The 10,459-nt window shown below is 37.3% G+C and overlaps 2 protein-coding genes across 2 annotated transcripts; both read right to left on the reverse strand.

The window, feature by feature from the left end:
• Positions 1-1,413: 1,413 nt before the first annotated feature.
• Positions 1,414-2,736, reverse strand: mid1ip1a (MID1 interacting protein 1a). Its single transcript, XM_058787401.1, has one exon. It carries the CDS (start codon positions 2,573-2,575, stop codon positions 2,117-2,119), a length of 459 nt encoding a protein of 152 aa, XP_058643384.1. The 5' UTR covers positions 2,576-2,736; the 3' UTR covers positions 1,414-2,116.
• Positions 2,737-7,657: 4,921 nt separating this feature from the next.
• On the reverse strand, positions 7,658-10,334 carry otc (ornithine transcarbamylase). Its single transcript, XM_058787597.1, has 10 exons — positions 10,214-10,334; positions 9,567-9,705; positions 9,379-9,460; positions 9,156-9,243; positions 8,912-9,065; positions 8,715-8,837; positions 8,580-8,633; positions 8,171-8,320; positions 7,922-8,059; positions 7,658-7,833 (listed from the first exon to the last, which is right to left on the reverse strand). Exons 1-10 carry the CDS (start codon positions 10,297-10,299, stop codon positions 7,774-7,776), a joined length of 1,074 nt encoding a protein of 357 aa, XP_058643580.1. The 5' UTR covers positions 10,300-10,334; the 3' UTR covers positions 7,658-7,773.
• Positions 10,335-10,459: the final 125 nt, after the last annotated feature.

The following is a 10,459-nucleotide window of genomic DNA, read 5'->3' on the forward strand; positions in this document are numbered from 1 at the left end:
GTCTCTACTCCAGTGGCGCGGCGAGGCGCGACTCGATAAAAAAACAATATAGAACCCATTATATATACTATATACAGTGTATGCGGACAGTAATGTGATGCCCCGGTATATTTCTGATGTACAGATGTACTCCAAGCGCTCGCGCTGTTTCTGACACTAAGTACAAACAGATTTTCCAATCATTAGAAGCGATGCACATCCAGTAGTCAGTCCCAAGCTGTTGTGGCGTTATAGACACGGTGCAGGACAAATTGTGTCAATCCAAATGTAAGAAATTAGGAAAATAAAACGACCTCAGTATAATGGCGCCAAAGAGACCATTACAGTAGTATACAGCAATTTTAAAAAATACAGTAAGTCTCTGTATGTGGGGTCTGACGTCACAGAAAATTCCCATGATACAAATGGTATTACAGTTATTTACTGTAAAGGGAATTTGCAGTATTACACTGGGTGATATACAGTAAATAACTGGAAATTACAGAAATGTCTAACAGTGTAATTTCATCAATGCATTGGTAGAGGGAGTCAATGGGGATGTAGTAATTAAAATGAACGGATGAAACTGCTCAGCATTATTTGATCACGCATGTTCTGATGTGTTTACTGATTTCTTTTTTTTTTATGTACTGTTATGTGTTGCTTGAATTTTCATAATATGGTAAGAAACATGAAGGCGAGGTGATTTAGATTAATTCAAGGAACATGATGTGACAGTTCACGCCTTTTGTCAAAATGTTTATTTAGGTTTAGGTCCAAAAAAGAAGAATCTTTGGTATCCTAGAAGGCATTGTGCAATAATAATGTCTACTGTTTACATAAATGTAAATATGAATATAAATATTATTTCTATTTTTCTAATGAATGTGTTGTGGAAATAAATTTTGATCACTTTTATTCACACGTCTAAATTTGGAGACTCCAATGGACTGGCATCTTTCACAGATTAGAACCCCACAATTTATGGTAAACTACCACAAAACCAACTTATCTTGTACAATAACTGTTTTTCTTTTTCTTTCTCATGTCTGTTCACATGGGCACAAGTAGCCTATTTATGGCCCCTTTGTATATTTTTTATTCTAAAAAATAAATAACCTTTGTGTATAAAAGTAAAGAGATCTGTTTCATTGTCTCACTTACTTGTATGCACATACTAAATCGGATAATGGATAAATGGGAATTGAATAGATTACAGAATGTTAGATTAGAACTGATTATTTCATGCCATTATGTCTAATGTCTAATCCATCAGCAGTCTCAGAAATGAAAGTTATTTAAATTATGAACTTTTATAAGCACTAAGGAATGAGGAGTATGTGTGAGGCTAATTTAAAACAGGCACAGGGTGTGTGTAAGCCTATTGATTATGCATGGTTGAGCATGATTACGAATAAACAACAACACATTAGATGTTTTCAAATTACAAAAATTTATTGTGGAGTAAAAACAATTCAGTACAAAATACAGCAAATGTTTTTAACAATCATACTGGCCTTTAGGCACAATTTAACACAGAATCTCATGGAGCTCATCATGACACACACACACGGTGATTTTCAGAGCCATCCACGTCATAGACTCACAGGATAATTCAGGGATAGTTTCAGGTCATTTCTACAGGGTTTCTGCTCCATCAGTAGGAGTTCTCACTATACAAACTATCATACTCTCAGTTCTTCAAGTCATCAGTCCTCTGGAACACACAGCAACTTCATAGGACAACAACCTTCCTCTCAAAAAATGAAAAAGAATGGAAAAATAAACGTTTTCAATTATACATAACACATAAATAGATTTAAATATCAAGATAAGGCGTGGCAACCAGCCATTTGAACGGAGATTTTGTTTTTTGTTTTTAAAAAAGGAAAAACTGTCAGTGCAAATAAAATGCCATAAGACAAGAAGCAGCCCTTACAATACGTCAGTGATCAACACCAAAACCAATACTACAACAAACCCACTTTCCCTTCTCGGTTTGCCTTGCATTTAACTTTTGACAGTTTAACTTCTGTTTGGTCAGTCCCTTTGGTAGGCTCCTCCACAAAGGCAAAATAGATCCTATTAGATCAGAATAGTTCATCATCTCCCAATAGATCATGATGCAGTTCACCGTTCACTGTCCCCAGCCAGCGATGCCAATCTCCTGCTTGTATCGGTTGGTCAGGTTGTTGGCTTGGCTTGTAAGTTTGGACAGCACCCCATGCAAGCCCCTCAGATGGTACTGCAGGAGCTGCTCCAGATCCACGTCGCTCTCCGGCTCTGCGCGCACTGGCTCCGGCGCTGTCGTGTCTTTCATGCGCCTCTGCTCCTCTGCGCGCATGACGCCCCACTCGATGTTGTTCCGGATGGACTTGAGCTGGCTGTAATAGCTGTACATGTCGGCCTCAGCATTCCGCAGATAGCTACCAGGGTCGTTGGTTAGCTTCTGCTGCTCTTCCTCTTGGTCCAGCGGCACATCTCTCAGCAGACTCGGCACCATGACTGTCTGATCCATGTTGTTGACGGCGCCGATGAAGCGGTTCATGGCGGTGAACAGAGCGTTCTTCTTACTGAGGGGCTCGGACATCTGCATTTTGCTGGTTTATGAGGATTAATGCGAGAGTAGTAATGTTTGTCTCTCGTGCGCTTAGTTGTTTCTGAAGGTCTGCATTCCTTACGTTTAATTTATACCTGACTGTTTTTGCTCATGGGCGTCACCGAAACCTGTTGGTCCGGTCTGGGATGTCGTATCGGCCAAAACCAGATTCCAACTGCAAGACACCAACCTCCGCACGGCCCACAGACACATAGGGAGCGGCACGAAAGTGCATCGATCGATTAGTTGCATAATAATTTACATAGAAACTTAATCCAAAAAAACAAAACAAAAAACAACTGAAAACATGTGAAAAGCTCCACATACCACTTTGATTTTTAAATCATTTTCACACATGACGAAAAACAATAGCTACTGCTTATAGGCCTAGATGTGTTATGGCCAGTGTTGGGCTAGTTACTCAAAGAATGTAATATATTACTCATTACTAGTTACTCCTTTCAAAAGTAATATTGTTACTTCACTTATTACTTTCTGGCAACAGTAATTAGTTACACTACTAGTTACATTACTTTTTCTTCACGCCCCACAGAAGTTGTAACTGTGTATCTTCCACATAAAAGTCTTCTAGAATGTTACTAACAACATATTTCTACCTCATCATTTGACCAAAATCCACATCGGATCGCAGTCAGAAGTTATTACCAACACTCAATAGTGATTGAAGGGCGACATTCAAGTAGAAGTGTTGTATTAATCTCATTAATTGTCACGTGTAGCTTGAAGCTAATTGTAATTTCTCCGTTACCCATATACGATTATATTTCATTATGTATTTTATCAAATCACATGAATTTGTAAGAAACTCTTTGATTTTTCAAAAAGATTTTTAGTAATATAATGTACCACATGCTGATCAGAGGGATGTGGGTGGGATGTAATGCTAGAGTAAAGTAAAGCCACAATTTGCACAACAGTGTTCAGATCATCTTTTTTTCCCTGACAAAATCAATATAATGCAATATTTGTATCTGCTGAATGTAAGCTTTTCCATATTCCAAGCTTGCCTGCTGCACTGGGGACATCACATGTATGTGCGAGTCATGAAAATTATGAAAATAAATCTAGGAATTATTTGATTGTTGAATTTTAAATCAAGCTGTTGAATTTGTAACTAAGCTGTTTTATGGATAGTAACTGTAATATTATTACTGAAATCTTATTAGTAATTAGTTACACTACTAGTTACTGCAAAAAGTAATATTATTACAGTAACTAAGTTACTAGTAGCATAATTAGTTACTGCCCAACACTGGTTATGGCTATATAAATGAAGTGTAGGTCAAAGGCTAACAATATTAATAAGGGTTAAAAGGGTCAATTATTTTGACTTGAGCAAATAACATTTGTTTCTTGTTAACAAAATCTAATCTTTCAATGCTTTTCTGATTAGTAACATTGAGGCCAAAAGTTACATGCTTGAGCTATGAATAGGCCAATTAATGTTTAAAGTCATTATCATGCCACATAAGCAAAATATGTATGAACCCAACAGGAAAGACACATGAGATATGAGATTATATCACAGTTGTTTGTGCAGGTGACAATGAGATCAAATAGAGAGAAAAATTAGACTTTTGTTTAACTCTTTGGCTTGTTACAGTTTTCTCCTGATGAAGAACATCTCAAGCTTTGCTCAGATAATCTGAAGTCTAAACATGAAAAGATTTCAGAATGAACTTTTCAAACATGTCCAGAGCTATGCCAAAATCCACATGCATTTGATATTTTTATGCTCTTTTTCTGTCAAAGATTGCTTCATATGTGTAAGAAGTAACATTTAAAAGCTGATACTTAACTGAGAACTCAATTAAGTCTCCTGTAAAAAAGACAATTCCTCTTGAAAATCTGTGTATATATTTTCATTAACTCAGTGATCTGAGGGCCAAACTTATGTGCAAATTTAAAACAGTTCACTAGATTTTTGTTCCTTAAAATGGGTTTTAGGGGCATGCTTCTCTCCTCTCTTTAATGGACTTATGTCTTTTACTCAAATCTTTTAAAATGCTTATGTAAAATGCTCTGAAACTGTCCCTTCTGGCTTGTTGAATTAATCTGAATGCCTAGAGGGGATTTGGTTTGTTGTCCAGCTCTACAAATTAACACAAGAGGACCCTAATACGTATTCAGATGCAAATTCAAACAATTAGGAACCCAATTATCTACTGTTAATGTGATAGTTAAAAACAAATTACAACGTTTTATTTCTTATTTGTCTTTCTATCTTGCAGTCATGTCTGAAACCCAATTCAGTATACAAAAATGAAAACACACACACACAGGCCTTTTAAGGCCACAGCTGAAGAGGGTTAAACAATGTTTAGATGAGATAAAATCACAGCAAGGTTTCAGTTTAAATAACTGTACATACCAAGTCATAGAAAGGAAGCTGAAACACCTTTGCAATGACAAGAATGTCTCGGATGATTTAGAAACCTGTTTTTCTGCTCTGCCTCTAATCTCCACCCTTGTTCTAGGTTCTTTTCTGCCTCACCCTGAGAATCACTTGTTCTCTTTTACCATTTAAATGTACGCACTGGAGAAGTGATTTCTTAGTACATTAACATTGTCTTTTTTTCTTGCTGGGTGCCTTCACCTAATTCAATAGTTGATAGTTTCACTCAGTCTAAAAACGTCCTAGCCTAAAAATCCTTTGACTGTAATGCATATCAGTCTGATCTCATTCTGATCTGATACTGCCTCCAAAGCAGCAGTCAAGACAGAGAAAGGTCACAGTGAAACTAAAACAATTAAAGCATGCTGACATTCATGCTAAAACACATGCATATCTTATAATGAAATGATCAGTAGCCTAGCCATAACATGAAAATTCCATAGCGGCTTTAAATGCACACCCACACATAACCACCTATTTACTTTAAATCACGTTGCACTGCTGGACTCTATTTTTGCCCTGCAGAGTTAGACATGCAAGGGATGACCTAAAAGAGTGTATCCGTTATGTGAAATGTTTCTAAGTGATTTAAGGTGACATCAGTGCCAAATCCCATAATTACATAGAAACCTAAGGAGACACAATGAAAGTCTTATAGAGACTGAATATGAATTGTATTATTGTTTTTCGCTCAGTGCATTTTGCAACCCCTTTCTTTTGTAAAAAAAAAAAAGTTAATTGCAGTGTCCATCCAACCCCTTGTAATTTAAAGAAATCTGAATATACTCCTGAACAAAATCTTAAGACCGGTGGAAACATTACAAGTGTTCACATTTCACGCTGGTGGATCGTAACCAGGTTGTAAGTACAGCTTCAAAATGCCAAAAGAAGAAACAGGAGCAAGAGACAAACAAATAGAGAATAGGCAATTTATTGAAAACCGTATTTAAACTCAAACAGGCTGTTCATCAGCTGATCAAAAGTTTAAGACCATAGCCTTAAAAAGTTCAAATCTGCGCCAAAATATGGCTTCCATATCATTCTCCTTCAGGCAGTCACACTGTCATGATCTCCTGATGGCAAAGGCAAAAAGGCTTTCTGTCTTTGAACGTGGCAGGACTGTTGAGCCGCACAAGCAAGGGTGCACGCAACGCACCATCGCTGCCGAGGTTGGATGCAGTAAGACAGTCTTTTAAATTTCTTAAAAGATCCTGAGAGTTATGGGACAAAAAAGTAAAGTGGTAGACCCAAAAAAGATCAGGGGAACACGCAGTATGGTCCAAAAGAGCGACGACAGATGGGTGTTGTGAACTGCAGCGTTGTCCTGTTGAAAGACTCAGTCATTACCACACAGACAAGGGCCCTCAGTCAAGAGGGATGCCCGCTGCAACATGTCCACTTAGCCAGCCGCCGTTTGAAGCCCCGGCACAACCTGAAGCTCCATTTTCCCACTGAAGGCTGTGCCGTGTAGAAAACATCTCCATTGGGATCTCCTTGTCATGCCAGTCACGTTGGAAGCCATCGGGACTGTCCAGGTTAATTTTTTTCTCGTTAGAGAATAAAACTTTCTTCCACCTTTCAATGTCCCATGTTTGGTGCTCCCTTGCAAATTACAAACGGGCAAGTTTATGGCATGGGAGGAGACGTGGCCTTTGAAGACATTTTTTTTTCTTTAAGCCCTTCTCTCGCAGATGCTGTCTTATGGTTATTGGGCTGCAGTCAGCATCAGTAAGGGCCTTAATTTGGGAAGAGGATCGACCTGTGTCTTCACAGACAGCCCGTCGGATTCTCCGGCACGGTGAAGGTGATCATGACAGTGTGACTGCCTGAAGGACAATGACATGAAAGCCATATTTTTGCGCAGATTTTAACTTTTTAAGGCTATGGTCTTAAACTTTTGATCAGCTGATGAACAGCCTGTTTGAGCCTATTCTCTATTTTTGTCTCTTGCTTCTGTTTCTTCTTTTGGCATTTTGAAGCAGTACTTACAACCTGGTTACGATCCACCAGTGTGAAATGTTTCCATCGGTCTTAAGATTTTGTTCAGGAGTGCATATCAAATGTGACCCTGGACCACAAAACCAGTCTTAAGTCGCTGGGGTATATTTGTAGCGATAGCCAAAAATACATTGTATGGGTCAAAATTATCAATTTTTCTTTTATGCCAAAAATCATTAGGATATTAAGTAAAGATCATGTTCCATGAAGATATTTTGTAAATTTGTTACCGTAAATATATCAAAACTTAATTTTTGATTAGTAATATGCATTGCAAAGAACTTAATTTGGACAACTTTAAAGGCGATTTTCTCAATATTTGGATTTTTTTGCACCCTCAGATTTCAGATTTTCAAATAGTTTTATCTCAGGCAAATATTGTCCGATCCTAACAAACCATACATCAATGGAAAGCTTATTTATTCAGCTTTCAGATGATGAATAAATCTCAATTTCGAAAAATTGACAGTTAAGACTGGTTTTGTGGTCCAGGGTCACAAATGTGATAACGCATACTAGTATTTCTCACAATGTCACAGCACCCTCTATAGGTCTTAAAGGTATTTGCATCACTGAAATTTTTAAATAATTTAATTTTTTTAAAAGTATTTTTCACACATTAAATAAAAGGATTTAATCATTTAAAACAATTGTTTATTTCTTCCTTCTTTCTTAAACCCCCCATTGGTCAAGAATGATAAATATTATAATTTATAATTATAGATGACAGACAGATGACAGTATTCTGTTTTTAGTGTTTTTTTTTCCACCCACATATTTTTTAAAATTTGAGTTTGGGAATTTGTGGCGTATAGTCTGTCAGGATGCACACCATCAACCCCTGGAAAAAAATAAAAAATAAAATAGAAACTATTAGTTTTATACACAAATGCATTAATAATACTGACATTTTTACATATACAATTTACCATAATGGTCCACTTGCGGTTCTCAGCCTCTGTAAACACAAGGGAACGTGGTGAGTAGAAAACTTCATCGTCTACTTCCTCTGCTTTACGTGGGAGACAGTGCAAAAATGTCCAGTCTGGTGCAGCCACACTCCCTGTCTGTCAACCAATCAACATAAACATAAAAACTACCAAAATCGAATCAAAAGTCTGTCTGTTAACAAAAATAGACTAGATCAGACCAGATGAAGTTGATGGACATTTCTCTACCTGCATGGTAATCTGGTAACCATGGAAATCTTTTAGTCTCTTCTTCTTCTCCTCCTCTTGGCCCATGCTCACCCAAGTGTCAGTAACCAGCACACTACTGTCCCGTGCTGCCTCCATTGGATCCATCAGGAATTGCAACTTGGTACCAAACTACAGCATGAATATCACAATTAGGTAAACGTACTGTAATTGCATACTGTAAATGAGCTAGGGATCATAAAAAACATCATACAATATCAAGATTTATTGTGTTTTTGAAGAGAATTATTAAAGACAAATAATCATTTCACATACACAGTCAAACACATAATGCAAATGCATGGTAGATAAAGCAAACATTATAAAAAAAGATGCTTAATTACATTGTAGATCTTATGAGTAAATCTGATCATGACTTCTCAGTCTATACCTGCTTAGACAGAAGCTGAGCCTCTTGAGTGACGTTAGCATCTGGCTCATAACCCTAAAGACAAAAGGTTAATTAAAAGTGTTAAATTTAAAAAAAAATATATGCATGCATAAAACAGATCTGAAGAAGGCAGACCTTGGGTGTGGCCACTTTTAGATTGACCCCTAGTTTAGCCAATGACATCATAAAGGAGTGAAGAACATTGTTTCCATCTCCTATCCAAGCCAAAGTGAGGCCTTTTAATGAGCCATAGTGCTCCTGTAAGAGTGAAAAAGAACACGTGAGTGCATGTACTTGAGTGAATGTGTGTGTATGTATCAGTGAGTGAGTACCTGTAGGGTCAATAGGTCAGCCAGAACCTGTATAGGGTGGTAGAGGTCAGACAGGCCATTGATGATTGGTATAGAAGCGTCTTTATCCAGGTGCTCCAGAGATGAGTGACTATACACCCGAGCTAACACAACATCTGCCAAACCAGAGAGCACCCTGCCATACAAACACACCCACATATCAGACCATGTTAAGGACTCAGGGAATTGTGTCTACATAGTGTTTACAATGTGTGTGAATTCAGACCTGGCCGTGTCTGTGGTGCTCTCATTGACTCCTAGATGAATATCCTGGGGTGTGAGAAAACACGGATGGCCACCCAACAGAGAAAACCCTAAGAGAGAAAGAGAGAGAGAAACTGTCTATGTGTCAATTCTTTTGTTCCGTACCCGTCTCTATTCATTCATTTTGTTCAGAGACCGCACTAATAAATTTAAGCCCTTTCACAGGCTCAAACTTTGAATGGCACCTGTTTCAGTGGACATGCGGGTCCTAGTGCTCCTCTTCTCAAATATCATGGCAATGGATTTGCCTTGAAGTAATGGGACATACTGTACATAAAAAGATGAATAAATGAACATTGTTTATTATATCAGTCCTGAGAATGGGAATATTATTGATCAGTAACTTTACTAGTTGCAATATATTTTGCAGTACCTCGCCCCTGTGTTTTATTCGATGTTTAAGGTCAGCGGAAACCCACAGGATATGTTTAATTCCCTCTGCATTAAAATCCTTCAGTGTTAGAAAGCTGCGACCCTTCAGGTTAACGCTGTCCAGAGCTGCTTTTCCCACTCTGTGGACATGAAATACACATGATACAGATGGAAAATTACTTGAGCTTAAAAAAACTACTCAAATATACTTTATAAAAATAGTCAATAAAATAACCTTATAAACAACATTTTTAAAATCTTATAAAAGCAGATTTTATGACTTCATAAATTGAAGGAATAGTTTATTTATATATTCAAAAATATTTTCCAAGCACAAAGATTATTTAAAATGATTAAAAACTTAAATGGGTAAAAAAAGAAAAAAAGAATACGTTATGTATTTAAAAGGGCTATGTTATTAGCCAACTACTCTTTTATTAATTAAAATGTATCCATCAAAAGTCTTTTATTTTTCAATGTCAATTTTTTATGCTTAACCGATCAGCTTGTACCTTTCATTACATCCATGGCTGTGTAATTAATTAATTCTCTGTTAAGCATTATGCAATGCAATAATTAATATTATTAATTAATGTTATTATACAATGCCACTCAAAATTTTAGACAGCAGCAAAATTACCGACTCACCTAAAATTCCTGCTTTGGCAACATTTAGCAGATTTCAGACTAAAATATATTCTGTTTTTGAAAGCAGACATTTTACTGACATACATGCAGAGCTCAAAGTGGCACAGCCATATCAAATCATTTCCACGCGCTCCCTGCCATGCAACATTAGGGGCGTGGCTAACGGGACGGAAAGGGAGCGGGACAAGTAAGTGTGTGTGATGAGCGACAGCTCTCGTGCACGTACTCTTTTATCACACCCGATTC

Source organism: Onychostoma macrolepis, chromosome 09 (assembly GCF_012432095.1).
Source record: "Onychostoma macrolepis isolate SWU-2019 chromosome 09, ASM1243209v1, whole genome shotgun sequence".
Classification (NCBI taxonomy): domain Eukaryota; kingdom Metazoa; phylum Chordata; class Actinopteri; order Cypriniformes; family Cyprinidae; genus Onychostoma; species Onychostoma macrolepis.